Source organism: Episyrphus balteatus, chromosome 3 (assembly GCF_945859705.1).
Source record: "Episyrphus balteatus chromosome 3, idEpiBalt1.1, whole genome shotgun sequence".
NCBI lineage: Eukaryota > Metazoa > Arthropoda > Insecta > Diptera > Syrphidae > Episyrphus > Episyrphus balteatus.
Window position 1 is genome coordinate 75,779,178 of NC_079136.1, and position 16,127 is coordinate 75,795,304.

A 16,127-nucleotide genomic window follows, 5' to 3' on the forward strand; every position below is an offset into this window, starting at 1 on the left:
TACTTGGGATTGAACGCGTGGTTCAAAAGTTATTGAATTATGACGCCATCTCCATACAACCCAAACCACTGTGCTTTGGCGGGTTAACCATAAGATCGCAAGTAGTTTTTGCAAACAATTCTGTGTCATCTTTTCTTCTTCCTCAGATAGGACAGGAGTCCCTTAGGGCTCTATTTTGATGCCTTTACTGTGTTTTCTGTTCTCTATGTATATCAATGATCTGGAAGCGGGTTGTATAACTTTATTTCAAAATTCTGAACAAAGCTATGTACTGCTTTAGGACAATATTTTGAAATTCCATCAGCCAGAATATCTGTACAGTGTACTTAAAATCAATCTTACAGATCTCGTTCTATCAAGATGATAAGCAGCTTGACCCTGTTTAGAAGGATGCTCAAACAATTTTTTTCCTAAATTATCTTGCGGATGTTAATGATGATGATCGAAATCATAACTAGGTATATTTTTCTTTTGTTAGTATTTTGTTTTTCCTCTAAAAAAAATTCTTTTTAATGATAAACTCCTTTTTGTTAATATGTAGGTACATATACCTAACTTTATTTTATTTTTTTATTTTAAAATTCAACTCATAAGTATTAAATATTAAAAGAAAGAGTATTGTATCTTACTGAGTAAATGTATGCAAAATAAAATAAATAATAGTGTTGTATTTCTTAATGAATCAATTTGTTGTCAATTCTGGGGTTCTTCTCCTTCAGGCAGTCATTTAATTCCAATTTTATTACATTTGAGCTTTTTTCTTGTTTGTTTTTAATGTTCATTCTGTCATTGAATGTCTCTCTGAGATTTGTATTTTGCTCTTATTTTATTATTTTTGTTTTATTAATGATACTCTGCATGAATATTTTTCCGCAGATACTTCACAAGCATTTTGTTGTCCTTGTGGAGACCGACGAAAAAATTCGTTTAACATTAGCAGCGTAGACAGTAGGCTTTAGCACCGAAGTATAGATTCATGTTTAAAGTTTTTAAAGTTAAAAAAAAAAAATATTTTAATCAAACTTTGTAGACTCTAAAACTTTTTTTAGACTTTTCACACATGACTCTCTCTTGTTTATACTATTAGACTAAACTTCTCCATCTCCATATCGAAAAAAAAAATTAAATTCATGTGAGAGCTAGGTATTACCTCTTTACACTAAGCAATAATTCAAGTGATGTTTCTTTTTCTAGGTTTTGTTTATATTGTAAAGATGCAGATACAGAATATTCTGGTTTAAAACATAATTCTCTCTTCACTAATGTCATTAATAATCGAGTGGAAGTTTCAACGTAAAAAATAAAAAAATCTTCACATAATTACTAAATACAGAGTTGATGTGGTGCCTTACATTACAACTTTTCAATCGAATGTCAATTAGTCATAAGAGTGGGAATCTTGTAAACAACTTCCTCTAAACAGAATTCATATATCATTGACTCTTAACTCTGGAAAAAAAAAATTGATGCTATAAATTAGTTTTAAGTAATCCTATGTGTTTAAATAAACATTATAAATGAAGTAAAAATAAAATTTGAGTTTTGTTGCTTGCAACTTGCACCACAGACACTTGGGAGCCTGCAATAGGTAATGTAGAATGTGCTGAGAATATTATAGCAACATAAGGTGTGTTTTCGAAGCATTGAATTGGAGCACAAATTAATATGGAATAGTATCTTAGAATAAGTGAGTAAAAAAAAGTGGATGTATTTACGGAACTTATTTTTGAGGAAAAAAAATAATAAAAACTATTAAGCAGATAAAGGGTTTTAAATACATTGGCCTACAAAACAAAAAAGTACCTACAAATTTTTAAACTTTACTAGTTTTTTGGAATGGAAAACTTACAAAAATGATGCAGAGCTTAAATTTTGGCTTAAAAAACAATGCTTTTTTCTACACGAGAACAGCAAAAGTGAGAAAAAGAATATTGCTACTACTATAAATTTTTTATTTTTTCCAATTTGATATCAATGAATTTTTATACAAAATAATGTACCTACGTCAATAGCGAGGATTTAAAAGTTTTATTTTGCCTCAAGTTAACCTGATTTGTTATTGTTTCGTTTTTGTTCACATCGATTCTGATTGTTTCGCCATCATTCTCTCGTTATTTTTTTTAGAACTTGTTAATAGACTAAGGGCCATTTTTTTTCACTCGGAGTGAATTTGAGAATTTTTATATTATATTTATATTGAAAATTCTCAAGTTATGTTCAACTCCGAGTAAAAAAAATGGCCCTAAGGTCGTTTAAATTCGCGCGAAATAGACTTTTAATATGCACAAATAACGATCGAAATTCAAACTTAACAAAATCAAAATAAAGGATTAACAATAATAGGTAAATTATAAAAAATAAATTTGTGAAAAACGAAATGGCAGAAAGCGAAAAAAAAGAACAAAATTCTAGGACCCCTTTTTTGTATTTTCAAAGACATCGGTAAAAAAAAATTGTTTTGATTTCGAATATTTTACCATTAAATATTAATCTGAGTGAGTTTCAACATGTTAGACCACAGTAAAAGTGTTAAATCTAAAATTCACTTTCAAATAACAAGTTTATCCAATTTTTGAAAAGAAAATACCATAAGAAGTTCCAAGTGGAACATTTAAACCTCTTAGCCAAACCCAAAAATCGCCTTAGAACAACCTAGATCAAATTTTGTATTTTTTAAATAAGAAAATGAACCAGAATTTTCTTATTTTTTTAAATAGTAAATTTTTTTTGTTTTTCATAGTCTCGAATTTTAAGTTTTTGGGTACAAAATTTGTATTGTTTGTTCATCCTTTTTTTTTTTGTAGTAGGTAAACAATTTTATATTCTCATATTTGGTTTTCCATAATAAACTTAAATATAGTTACTATTTTTGTCTTGTTATATTTTAACTTGGATTAATTTGAAAGGTCTATATTTGTTAAATATCTTAAAAATTGTTTTTACAGGCAAAAGCAGGGGTCGAATTACGGCACACGTTCGATAACGTATGGTTGCTATGTATCCCTTTCTTTTTCTACAAATTTAATAGTTTCAAATCTCTTGTTCTTTGTTTATTTCAGCGATTTTGTAGTTTGACTAAAGAGATTTAAATGTTCCACTTGGAAAATCTCATCGAATTCTAAGCATTTAAAGGGTTTTAGAAGTTGCCGCTCAAAATCAGTGTGTTCCCTCCTCATAATTCGAAATTGTCGCTCATGATTGTGCCGCTCTTCCGCTTATCCGTTTTTCTTAATTTCCCTAGCTTAAAATATAAATAAATTTTAATGTGAAAAACACTTATCCCCCGCACAGTACAAATTTTCTATCGGCCGACAGTTTAGTTGGTCTCTTAATCAGTATGAAAATGTATGAAGGTGCCAACACCACAACGATCAATAAGTTTGTTTGATTGAAAAAAAAGTTTGTTTGCTACACAATTAAAGCCTTCAAACTAAAATATTTTTTTACCTAGCCGACTTTTTATTCGGCTGCCTGTGCACACACTAGGAGCCCATCAAATTTTGTCTTTTTTACTGGTTCCTGTTGACTTTTTCTGAAAAAAGTAAAAAATCTATCGTTTTTTCACCAGCCACGTCAACTGCGCACAAGTCTTTCGAAGCTGCAAAACTTGTTTTCTTCTACCCACTAACTTGTATCAATCGTATCAATAAACCAAACGAAAAGATCAGTTCGATGCAGCGACCTAAAACGAGTATTTTTTTGTCTTAGGTGACAGGGCTTTCAAGTGAATTGTTGATTTAAGTTTTGGATTACAATACAAAAATACTTTTTTCTTAAAATAAAAAGTTTTTTTTATGAAAAAAGATGTTATAAGTTATGTAATTTAGTGAAGGCAGTTTACAAAATGTTAATCATATTTAGTTGGTCAATGTAGATGTTCACTTAGTAATTAATGAAGTATTTAGTTCCACAATTTTTCTAAAAATATAGGTACAGTAAAACCTGCTTAAGAGAAAAACCCGCTTATCTGAAGCACTTTTTTGTCCCAAAATATTTTTTTCGCTTACACCGGGTTCGTTTAAGTGAAAAACCTTCTTAAGTGAAAGAGAGACTGACACTTTGCCGTTTCTCTTAAGCAGGTTTTAACCTATAAATTTTTAATTTAAAATAAATTTAAGAATTCATTTCGTTTTTATTTTGATTCCGGAATAAATCACAACACAAAACTAAAGATAATCCAACAACAAATATTTCTAAAGATATTGCACCTATAAATGTAATAAAAACTAATCCAGAATTGGTGGAAGCTATATCTGTTAATTTTCTAACGCAACCCTGAAAAGAAATGTAGATAATGGTTAAATATTTAAAAAAAGGAAAAAACTTTATAACATACTTCTTTGTTTATTCCAGCATGAAGATTGGCATCAAGTTTTCGCTTTCTAGCGATTTCACATACAACTTCACTTATATCTTGGCTGCAGCATGATTCTGGTATACTATAGAACACATTCAAAGATGAAAATGCAATGTTTGTAAGATCGTTTCCGCCAACATTATTATATTGGCTTGCCATCCAATCGGTTGGTCCGTCGGCACCACAACATTTGAGCTAAATTGATAAATTTAGGTTAAATTGATCCACTCCCTTGAAAATTAAGTATGCGAAGAGTTCAACACGTTTATCAAGAACATATAGATAATTCAACAACGATGTGAGAAAGATGAAATGAAATTAAAGAAAATAAGAGATGAAAAAGTAGCTCAAGTTTATCGTTACAAATAAGTGATAGATAGCGACCAATCAAAAAAAAGCCTAAAAAACAGAAAATGTACCAGCTATTTTTATATATATATAAATGTCTCATTCCCAGAAAAGTCCCATCAAAAATTAAGTTTTTAAAGTAGACTATCAAAATTCTTTTTTCTTCTTTCAAAATTCTGGTTTACGAAATTCTGGGGTCGAATTACGGCATACGTTCGTTAACGTATGGTCGCTATGTGTCCCTATCATTTTCTACTAATTAATTAGAGAAAGAAATAGTCAAAACGTTAACTTATGATCGATCGTAATCGTGTGCCGTGATTCGACAACAACTGTTTTTCGAAATTTGTTTTTAAAAATTCTACAAAAAATTAAAAAAGGTTGGAAGCGCGCACTTCTCAACAATTTAAAAAACCCTTCTTTAATTTTTTGCAGAATTTTCTAAAATCATCTTCTCGCAAAATTTGCTACTTAGTTACTATTATTCATTTTTTGTTTGATAAATCAATAAATTTAAAAATATTAAGAAAAGATTTTTAATATTAAACAATTTTGAAAATAATAACACATTTTTTCATTTATCAAATAAAATTTTATATTTCAAAAGTTTAATAAGAAAATGAGGTATATTTTTGGTAAGTGCGTATGCTATGAAAAAAAAAGAACAGAATTAGCAGAATTTTTTTGTTCAGAAGCAGAGTTTTGAAAAAAAAATGTTTTCGTTAAAGAGCATGATTTTGAACAATTTTGAAGTCAGAATTTTTACCCGTTCCCAAAAATGGGCACATTTAATAAATCGTGTATAATAAATTTTCCTTTTGAAATGTGAACAGTTTTTATGAGTATGAATAGATAACATACTATAAAAAAGAAAGATTTTTTTAAATAGAATTATATTTCTGAAAAAAAATGAGGAAAAAAAAGCATTTCTATGATTATGATATTTGAATTTATGTATGACTATTGACTATTCCTCAATTATCACCATCAGAGATGCCGCCTCTGAAGTGCTGAGTTTCAAGGCCACCACAAGACAACGAAACTCCTGGAGGGATCGAAGAAATAGAGGGATGCAGAAATGAGGCTCCCAAGTTTTACATGATGGTACAAAGAACATCTGAAGGTTCTAAATCTAAACTGAAGAGTGCAAAGACGAACAAGGAAACATGGTAGTATAGTCACAAGGGATTCTGAGAATTGGGAGAAATCACTTCTGCAATCTCTATAATGGCGAAGACGAAACCAACTTCGCCGAAGAGCAGACTGCACCATTCAATTTAGGTGATGAAGGCCAACGTTTCCATCCCAATGACCTGAGTAAGTGAAGAAAGTCATAACCAAGTACTGGAGCTGCAGAACTGTTTAAAACAGCAGGGGATGAGCTGGTTAAGAGAATGTACCAACTCATTTGCCGAATATGGTCGGAAGAGAACATGCCTGCAAAATGGAATCGCAGCATTGTATGCCCGATCCTTAAGAGAGAAGGAAATTTGAAACGCATGGAAAACAATGCTCCGGCCTGGAAAGATTTCGACTCCAACCCAAAGAGACGATCCGGTAGAGGGAGACCTCGTCTCAGGTGGCGTACGCAAGTGGAAGGGGACCTCAATCAATATTGCGTGCGGAAGAAACACAAGGTGGACTCAGCTAAAAAATTAGGTAAATGAGGAAATGATTTTAGTCTTACATGTATGTATATATTCTTGTTAAAGGTGCTGAACTCTACAAGATTAAGCAAAAAAGTGCTTTAATTATGCAATTTATGAGTATGATTGAAGTTTGAATATAAAATACCTACATTTTTTTGAATAACATCAAATGTAACTGTAGTTGTACTCATTTGCCCGTATTCATGTTGAATTGAATATTTGGCAGACGCAGTTAGGAGATCACTAATTCTATCCTTGTTATAAGATATCCAAGCACCTGCGGCAATCTTAAGTCCAACTATGATGACTAAAATAAATATAAACTAAATGCAAAACCAAATATATTTATTTTTAATGATGTTTTGACGCGTATATGGAAACCCTTCCAATGTTTAGAACTTCAATAGATCTGAATTCGGGAAAGGATTAGCGTTTATATTTCGATGCTCAACAAGTTACTTTTCAGTAAAATAATCTTTAAAATAGCCGAATTCTATAGGGTAGGGTATAAAAAGAACACATTTCGTAATATAGCACTGTAAACTTTTCCGCATTCCAAAAAAAATTTGTGTTGAAATGCGAAAGGGCTGGATTGGATAGTAGAAGGGTTTCCATAAACGCTGTTTTGACTTACAGCAGCAATCATGCATGTCGATCTTTTCAATATGCTATAACAAGCAAACCAACCATTCAAAAGTGTTAAACAACCGGCGAATAGAATTAAATACACAGTGTACTTCAAAAGCCCTCCAGATTGTGTGAACATCAGTGAAAACATTGGGTCATTGAGAATCCATAAACATCCAGTTATTATAAAAGCTCCAAAAATCTAAAAGACATCATAAAATATTCTCTCATAATTCAAGTTGCTAAAATGTGTAAGACTTTTACTGTACAAATTTGTTATTTGTAAATGAAAAAAAAAAAAAATAAAAAAAAAACATAAAATTCGTTCTTCAACGGAAAAAAACCTCAAATGAAGTTTAACTCCGAAAAAAGTATGCAATTATATAATATACTTAATCAAAATCTGTAGTCGTTTAAATTAAAAAAAAATAAAAGTCATTTTGAAGATATTACCATTCAAAACCTTAAACCAAAATTTCAAAAAAATTTTAATGTCCCGTTTTAGAAAATTTAATGTTTAATTTATTAATTTTCAAAATTTTATTTTTTGGTAGGAATTCGTTTGGGAGAAATTCAGAATTAAAAAAACGGTTCTATCCCAGGTACCGTTAATAATGATTTTGAAAAAAAAAAACATTCACCTTGTCTAAAAACTCACATTTGATTTTTTTTTTTTTAACAAAATCGTTGGAGCCGTTTTCGAGAAAAATAAACTTTTCCAAAATTGGTATATGAAAGGTACAGTTATTATATTCCAAACAAATTAGAGTCGTTTGTGGTCAGTGTGCGCACTTTTGACTTTGAATAAGTATTACAAGCATAATATAGGATGTACATAAAAAAAGTAAATTGATTATTACAGATACATGTTTTGACTTCTTAAATTCAATTAAAATATAACTAATATTTATAAAATTATTTATGTTTTTTTAAGAAAACCAAAACAGGTCATATAGCGCACACTTACCCCTTCGAAGGGGTAAGTGTGCGCAGGGTGTACGGTAAGTGTGCGCAGGTACTTTTGCTTAGTAATCTAAATGAATATCTATTGGTCTTTTTTTCATTTTTTAAAGACATATAAAAACCAAACGAGGGGTTTAAGACTCCCGCTCCCATACGATTTTCTCATTATTTTGATCCATTCTGTACACTGTGAAATTTTGATTCATTTTGAAGCATTTTATGCAAATATATATATTTTCAGTGGAATCCCATGCATTTGCATGCGCACACTTGCCCCCAAATTTTTGCGTACACTTACCCCAAATGCAGTTTTTTATTGTTTTTGATAAAAATATTAATAAAGAAATACTAAAAACAATAACATTTTTATTGGAACATAAAGTTTAAATAGTAAGCTCAATAAAAAAAATCAATTGATTTCACTTTAAGTCAAAGACAGGTCACTGTCAGAGTTTGAAAAGTGTGAAAAATTTTAAGGAAAGTTAGCTTTTTTTTCTCTTGCTTTTTCTCGAAACATTAAAAACAACAGAAGCATAAATATAACAGACTTCGACGAAGATCAGATATCTAATTAATTGTGCATCAGCAGAAATTTAAATTTTTACACTAGTTTCGAGAAAATAGCAATGCGCACACTTACCGGCTGCGCACACTTACCACGAACGACTCTACATATCCTTGTGGAGAGTCTCCAAAAAAGGCTAAATAACAAATTTGATATTAAATCGGTCCATCTGTTTAGGCTACAGATCCTTATACAGACGGGCGGACTAACAGGCTGACAAACCCAGACGATGTTAGTTTCAATAGGCGTGTTTTTTTGGCAAAGCTATCAGCAGTAGGATTTCCCAAATATCAACACAACAAAAATGTATATGCACGCACCAAGAGAAAGGAAAACGTAAACTTATACACTTCGTCAAAATCTATCCGCAGCTTGGTTAAGCTTCTATTCTTATCGAGAGATGCGTGTTGTTTTTGTAATGCATGTAAACGCCAACTGCGGATACGGATAGCAATGCCAAAAAAACACAGCTAGTGTACACTTTTCGGATGCGGATAGACACGAAAGAACCTTTATTTGTATGAAAAAGTGGTTTCATGATGAGCTGTCCGTGTCTCATGATTACTTGCTCCATGATGGGCTAGTTTGACCCGTGCTTTTGACATCCCGAACAAAAGTTTTCAACATTTAAAGAATATCGATTGGTTAAAAAATCGATTTGTGATACTAAAATATGTATAGTAAAACCCTCATTACCTCGAACCATGTTTTTATGTAGTAAAATGGGCAGAATGAGCGTACATAAAATTTGGTTATTAAAACACTATATAAGTTAAATTTGGGAAATGTTGATCGATAACGAATGAATAGGAACATCATTATACCCGAATGTCGATGTCCTAAGGAATTTGTTTAAAAAAAAATGATTTAGAAAGTAGTTTTATTTACATACCTGTAGTATTAATTTTTTTCCTATTTGCGGAACATTTTTCTTAAAAATGGATTTAATTTCTTTGTAGACTATAAGTCTTTTTATTTCAATTTTCTGTCCACTTTAACTTTCTGGAATTTTCATAAAATGATGGTCAAATTACAATTCCAAATGTCATGTGCTGGAAAGCGAACACACTCAAGTCTTATGGACTAGCTATGATACGCATATGCGTGAAACGTGATTCGTTCAACTTTCGTTAAACATATTGTCATGCGCTTGTGTAAATTGTGTGTGTAAATGTCTCAAACAAAGATAAAGGTGCAGGAAAAAATTGAGAAAAGTTTCAAATATTTTCGGTACTATTAATGCAGTTTTAGCTAAACCAGTTTTATACAAAGTAGTTTTAAATTTTAAAACTTACGATAGTTTTAAAAACATCGTCGTGTACTTTCGATAGACTATCGATGGAAAACTTAAGCATGCTGAATATTAAAATAAAAAGACCCAGGAAGAAGTAAAATCCATTTTTTGCGCCACGGCATGGTTCCGACCGACGCGTCTTCTTAAACCTCTCTCAGTTAACAATAAATGCATGATTCTGAAAATGAAATATTTCTTAGTGAAAAAGTTTTTCTGTGCTGTTCGTTTATTTAAAGAAATGTTTTTTGCTTTAATTAAAGATAAACACCCTTGCTCTGTTCATCTGCTAAAGGTTTAACTCTACCATCCTTTTTTCGAATCTATTGTGTTTTTTTTTTCAGTTTTAAATAAAATCGAACTCGAAAGAACAATCAGACGTGATATTAAGATTTTAGAGAATGCCTAAGAAGTGGGTCTCGAAATTCTGTCAATCAGTGTGTCTTAAAGTGCAGCCTTCATGAAGTGCAGAACTTATTCAAATTTGGTAGTTTTATGACTATTGTGCTATTCTCTACAAGCATAATTGAATTTTATTTTTAAAACCAAAACTAACGGTAGGTATCCCAAGTAACAATTTTACTTCCATAAGGTCCATTTTGTTCGATTCGACAAGCTGTAGTTTGTATACGTTTAGTTTAAGGTTTACTTACGCAAGTCAACCATTAAAAAAAAAAGAGGTCTCCTTAAGGCTATCTAGAAGTGTTTAGAAGAAGCTTTGTAAATATAAGTTAACGAAGACCTTTATAAGACCTGTTTGAACCGTTCTAAAGAAGCCTTGTATTTTCAAGTGACAGAAGGCTTTTATAAGACCTGTTCCAAGAGGTTCTTGTAAGTATGCATTGTTGTCATCTTGGAAGTATGCAATGTTTTTCACCTGTAAGTATGCAAAGTTTTTATCCTGCAGATATGCAATGTTTGTAACGCATTAGAGCTCCCTTTTTTCACTCATCTTTAATATTCGAGCATGGTCTACTGGTAAGGTGCTGGCTTGGTATGCAAAGGTACGTGGAATCGATTCCTGGTCGGGCCATGTTAAAATAAAAAAATGTGTTCTTTTTCAATTAAAATAATATTCTCATCATTTCAGAACAACAGAAAAAGCAATAGTGGAATTTCCAAAAAAGGGGAAAAAACAAAATAGGAACATTTTTTTAAGAACGGCTCTAGTAATTTTCTATTTTTTTTTTCTTAAAATTAGTTTTTATAGGTACGGTAAATTAAATAGGGGTAACCAAAAGTATAAACTAATTTTTTCCAAAAGTGGACTTATACCACTTAAAAAAAAAAACGGTTGAGATGTAAAAAAAAAAACACTTTGAATTAGACAAAAATATAAAATAGTTTTTCTTAAATCCACACTTTTTTTATCAATCTCTTAGTTAAGAATTAATTCTTGCATGTTGCAAAAATTTAAATGCATTGGTTTCCCATTAAAAATTAACAAACAAAATTTCCATTGCAACTGAGAAATATTTGCATTAAAAAAAATATTTTACTGAAAATATGAAATTTCTGCATTGAAAAAAAAAAAAAATCAATGCAAAACTAATTTTGCATTGAAAAAAATATTATTGCAAAAAAAAATATTTGCATTGAAAATAAAAATTTTTTTGCAAACATTTTTTTTTTAATATTCGTCGAATTTCTTACAATTTTGGCTTTTTTAGCTATAATATTGAACCAAATGTATGGTCAAATAGTCAAAATTGTAAAAAAATCGACGAATATTTAAACATATTTTTGCAATAAAAATTTTATTTTCAATGCAAATATTTTTTTGTTGCAATAACATTTCTTTAATTCAAAATTTCTTTACTTGCAATAAATATTTTTTTTTATGCAATTATTTTTCAGTTGATATAAATTTTTTTTTGCAAATTTTTTTCAGTAGCAATAAATGTTTTTTATTTGCAATAAATATTTTGTTTTAATATCAAATACATTTTTTTAATTGATGTTTTTATAACCTTGGCTGCATCTATGTATGTCGTTCTCATTCTATTCTTTGAAATTAACACATGTCATGCGTATCAGGACGCCCGGCTTATGCGTTGCCTATTAAAGTTGGACCTTTACTAACAAATGTCAAACTTTTTAGTTGTGTTGTGATCTGCTTCAGAGCACATCAGAATTTTAAGTTTTTATGACTTTGTGTAAAACAAACTAACCTCACTTGTGACTTGTGGGCACTTTTGATTAATAATATTTAGCCGTGCCGAATTAATTTGTCATGTTTTTATACAAAATTTCGCTAAATTGCAAGTATTTTATTTAGAAATTCGGTAAAAGTTGATGGAAAATTTTAAAAATTTGCAAATATCTTTTTCTTTAGCATTAAAAGGGCAGGGGTGAAAATTATTTTAATTTTTTTTCAAACAATGTTTTCCCAGTAAACAAAAAAACTACTACAATTTTGTTGTTATTGAGGGTGTTTTTTCAATGGCTAAACATTGTTTGAAAATTTTCTATCAACTTTTATAGTTTTACCAAATTTTCAATTAAAAAAATTCAAAACTACCTGTAATTTATTGTGTTCAACATCAAGGACATCCTAATGTTCACCTTAATTTAAAAGGATTCTTTTCTTTCAATTATTTTTGTGCATTTTACACCTCAGATAATTATGTTTAGGTGCAAGAAACTAAGAAGATTTTTTCACTTATTATTTGGCAAAAAAACATGCAAAAATCCACTTAATTTCATACAGATTCCATTTGATTTTAGCATGTATTTTTTCTCCGTGTACAACCATAATGTACAAATATTTGTTTAAATTATTTGTGCTTTTTACTTTGTTCCACTCAGTGTTTTAAGAAAACTGTTTAATAATAATAATTATAATAATAATTTAACTATATGCCTGTAAGACCTAAGGTCTTTTAAATGCAACTGCACGGCACTAGTTAGAAGGAATAGAAAGATAGGAAAGATTTTTTGTTGGTACAGTGAATTGAGAATAAGATGATTATTATCTCATATAGTCCCACGGGTGGCTTCCAAGCTGGGGGATTAAGAACAGAATGCTGCCTGAGGTAGGGCTCGAACCCACAACCTTCAGGTTAGCAGTCAAGTACTACATCCACTGCACCATTGCCACCATTGTTAAATGAAACACACTACTCTTTTTTAACACAGTTGTATTGAAAAATCAATAGGTACTCCTATTTCAAAGCAAACAATCATTTTAAACTTATCACAAATAAAACTCATAAATTATTTTCATGACCTTAAACCCCGGGAATTTTATGTTTCATCTGCTTAGAAAGGAGAGTGTACTCTTCAAATGAAAAACTACAATAAAATAACTTTTCTTAAATAAATTTAGCATAAACACCCTTAATCAATACTCCAATTGAAATAGAAACACAAAGGTGTTAACAAAATCCTATTTTTATTATAAAGCATCCTTTGTTGATGAATGTACCTAAATAGAAAATTTCGCAAAAAAAAAAAACACTTCAAAATTCCCGTGTCGTCCAAAGCCTAGGTCAGGTATTGATATAATGTTTGTATGAATATTTGCAAATACTGTATCAAGGACCTTTTACTCAATACATACCCAATATAAACATGAAAAAATAATCACTAAATACTTAACACAACACAGAAAACTCATTTTATCTATAGGTATTTTGTTTAAACTTTTTTTCAGAACCAAATTAATGTATCTGGAATTATTTTATTTAATTTCAAAGCACTGATAACGAAAACTTCATGATTGCATTAAAATTTCTAACTTTGTATTCCCACCGTATCAACAAAATTTACTTATTAATATGACACAGAGGACTACAGAGGACTCAGTGTTTCTCTTCTGTTCACCCTGAAAATAAGGGGAAATTGAGCATACATTGAGGACATTATAGTGGTTGTGGTCCTGTGTGTTTTTAAAGGGTGTTTTAACGCGATTCTGTGGAAAAAAATATTCAAAAGAACTTCTAGACAAGAAACAAAAACGCGTGGATGTATGATGTATGAATAATGAATGCAGTCTTTATGATTCTAAATAAATATTCCAAATAAAAATTATATGTTTTTATGCATTTCCTGGGGTGAATTTTTTTGGCATGCATAAGGGATTGGACTTAAAAAACACGCTGTCGAGGCTAAATAATTTATATTTTAAGTAAATAAATGTCAACGGCAACGCTGTCATAAACCAAAACATATCTCAGCGAAACTAAGAAAAATAGACCGGACACGGGAGACGGGAGTCGTATCGTAAACGAAGTTTGAACAGAATAAGTCGCCTTCTGCACATTTTAATTTTGCCTAATTTTCTTTTTAAAATAATTATAAATTTTTGTTCCTCCAAACTTAAAAAAATATCTTTTCCATCTTAACAGAATCGGAAGCGGTGCTTTAATTTTGTAAATTATAGATACGAAACTTTTTGGAAAAAAAATTAAAAATTGGCGACTCGATAGCTGCACAATCACACTCAAAAAGATTACCAAATTAATCAGAACACAGCAATGTCAACTGCAACGTCGCACGGAACAGGAGTCAAGGAAACCATAAATGCCTCTCCGTTAGCTGCAAAGTCACCCATAACTCAAATGCGTCTTCCAAACGACACCTACAATGTCATAGGAATCCTCCCTGAGTTTGATCCAACTAAACGGACTTTATACGTCGTCTCACAAATTCATCAACAAATGTGAACAACTGCGTTGTACACATTGTTGGCGTGATGAAATAATTCTTTTTGCGGTACAGCACAAGCTAAAAGGAATGCCTAAGCAAAACCACCTCACAAACTGGCGCCCGAGTAGGGACTATTAAAAGCCCATTCCTAATAAAACAAAACCTTTAAAAAGAGAAGCAAAATGAAACACGGATTGGAAACCGAAGATTCATTAACAACGTTGAGAGCACGTTTCAGTGCGTTTATCTACTTCCGCAACTAGCAAAACTTCCCACGACGGATGACCCCAAAATTTCCGTGGTATACGAAACTATTTTTCCAAGTCCCCGCATATACTGTCGCCACTTCAGTCAACAAGTTGACAACTAATGTGAAGCCGTCCATAACTCACTTTGATGCGAATTCGTTAAATCACCAGCAAACTGAGACCCTAATTCTTGGCCGACCTGCCATGTGATTTGCACTCAGCCACGACTCTGGAGTAATGAATATGGAAGTGGGGCCTAAAGTTTGACTCGTCGGGTAGTGCGATAGAGTTCAATAAGTTGAAGAGTTAACAAAGTGTTATGTTATCCGCACAGATGACATGTTAAAGACCCTTCCAGAAATTTTGAAGGGTACGGCCTTGGAGTGGTTCCGAATAAATCGGGGCCAAATGAATACAAGATTTCCATAAGTGCTTTCTTGAGCATTTCCTTCAAGCCCGTTATATTTTCAAATTAGAAGACTAGTCTCAAAGCTTTAGACAGCAGATACACTCCTATTACCAGATCCTCTGTAAGCTTTTGCATATAAGCCATTTTACCCCGAATTGCATGTTTTTCGATAAATATGATCAAAACTGTTATACTCGAGGCTTGGAAAGGAGTTCCCGTTCGCCATATGCATCGTATGCTTCCGCAACAGCTGGCGGGTATTCGTATTAATGTAAGATTTTGTTGCACCAATGTCCAATAATACTTTCACTGTCTGTCGGCAGAACTGGACTTGTATAAAACATGTGGAGTCTGTCCAAGCTATGTTGGGACTCAGTTGCTGTTCGGTTGCGTTTCGATCATCCTAGCCTGGTCTTTCTAACTCGAGTATGAGTTCTGCTTCCGTGAAACGGTCCTTTACTTCTGGACGTACAGGGTCTGTTCGAAGTTGTCTACTGTGCCCCCTGCCTGACTTTCTCAATCAAACATCACCGACGCTCTATGAGGATGGCAGGCAAAATCGTCGGTCAAACGGCCGTCCTTGCCGCATTAAGGAGGAACATCTGGAAAGGTCCTCGGAAATTACCCTTCGTATGACTCCGCTGTATACAATTCCAGCACTGGGTCGAACAGTCATAAGAGTCGGTAAATGAGTTGGATCGATTGGTGCTAGACAGTATAAACGGTTTATTCGGATTGTAACCCGGTTGATTAAAGATAAACTCGGTTGAGGAGGGGGGAAAAGGGTGCCGCATACAAGAAGGTCAGTTATTTCGTGATGGTTGTTATTACGGGATATAGTTAACCCTTTCCCTCAAACCGGTTCCCAATTATATTAGAATCGCTATGCCTTGTTTGATTATTCGGGCTTCTACCTTTCCTTGGCGGCGGGTAAATATTAGGCGTTAACGTCGGTGTCTAGGGTTATACAACGCATAGTCAACAATGGGTATGCCTTGGAACGGGTTGACATGATTTCTT

At 31.8% G+C, this 16,127-nt stretch overlaps 1 protein-coding gene across 4 annotated transcripts; it reads right to left on the reverse strand.

Annotated features, from left to right (window-relative positions):
- Positions 1–4,112: 4,112 nt before the first annotated feature.
- On the reverse strand, positions 4,113–13,598 carry LOC129916238 (CD81 antigen). 4 transcript variants are annotated; one of them, XM_055996076.1, is made up of 5 exons: positions 13,363–13,598; positions 6,989–7,183; positions 6,504–6,677; positions 4,337–4,552; positions 4,113–4,275 (listed from the first exon to the last, which is right to left on the reverse strand). In XM_055996076.1, the coding sequence occupies exons 1-5, from the start codon at positions 13,417–13,419 to the stop codon at positions 4,114–4,116; spliced, it is 804 nt and encodes a 267-aa protein (XP_055852051.1). In that variant the 5' UTR covers positions 13,420–13,598; the 3' UTR covers position 4,113. The 4 variants fall into 4 exon arrangements, with proteins under 4 accessions (XP_055852051.1, XP_055852052.1, XP_055852050.1 ...); XM_055996077.1 differs by lacking the exon at positions 13,363–13,598 and adding an exon at positions 12,322–12,595; XM_055996075.1 differs by lacking the exon at positions 13,363–13,598 and adding an exon at positions 9,805–10,649.
- Between the last annotated feature and the right edge of the window lie 2,529 nt (positions 13,599–16,127).

Coding starts and splice junctions, on each gene's coding strand:
- LOC129916238 (XM_055996075.1), bottom strand. CDS start 9,864: ATGCTTAAGTTTTCCATCGATAGTCTATCGAAAGTACACGACGATGTT. Junction 6,678..6,988: donor CGACATGCATGATTGCTGCT/GTAAGTCAAAAC, acceptor TTTTGCATTTAG/TTTATATTTATTTTAGTCAT. Junction 4,276..4,336: donor ATGCTGGAATAAACAAAGAA/GTATGTTATAAA, acceptor ATTTCTTTTCAG/GGTTGCGTTAGAAAATTAAC.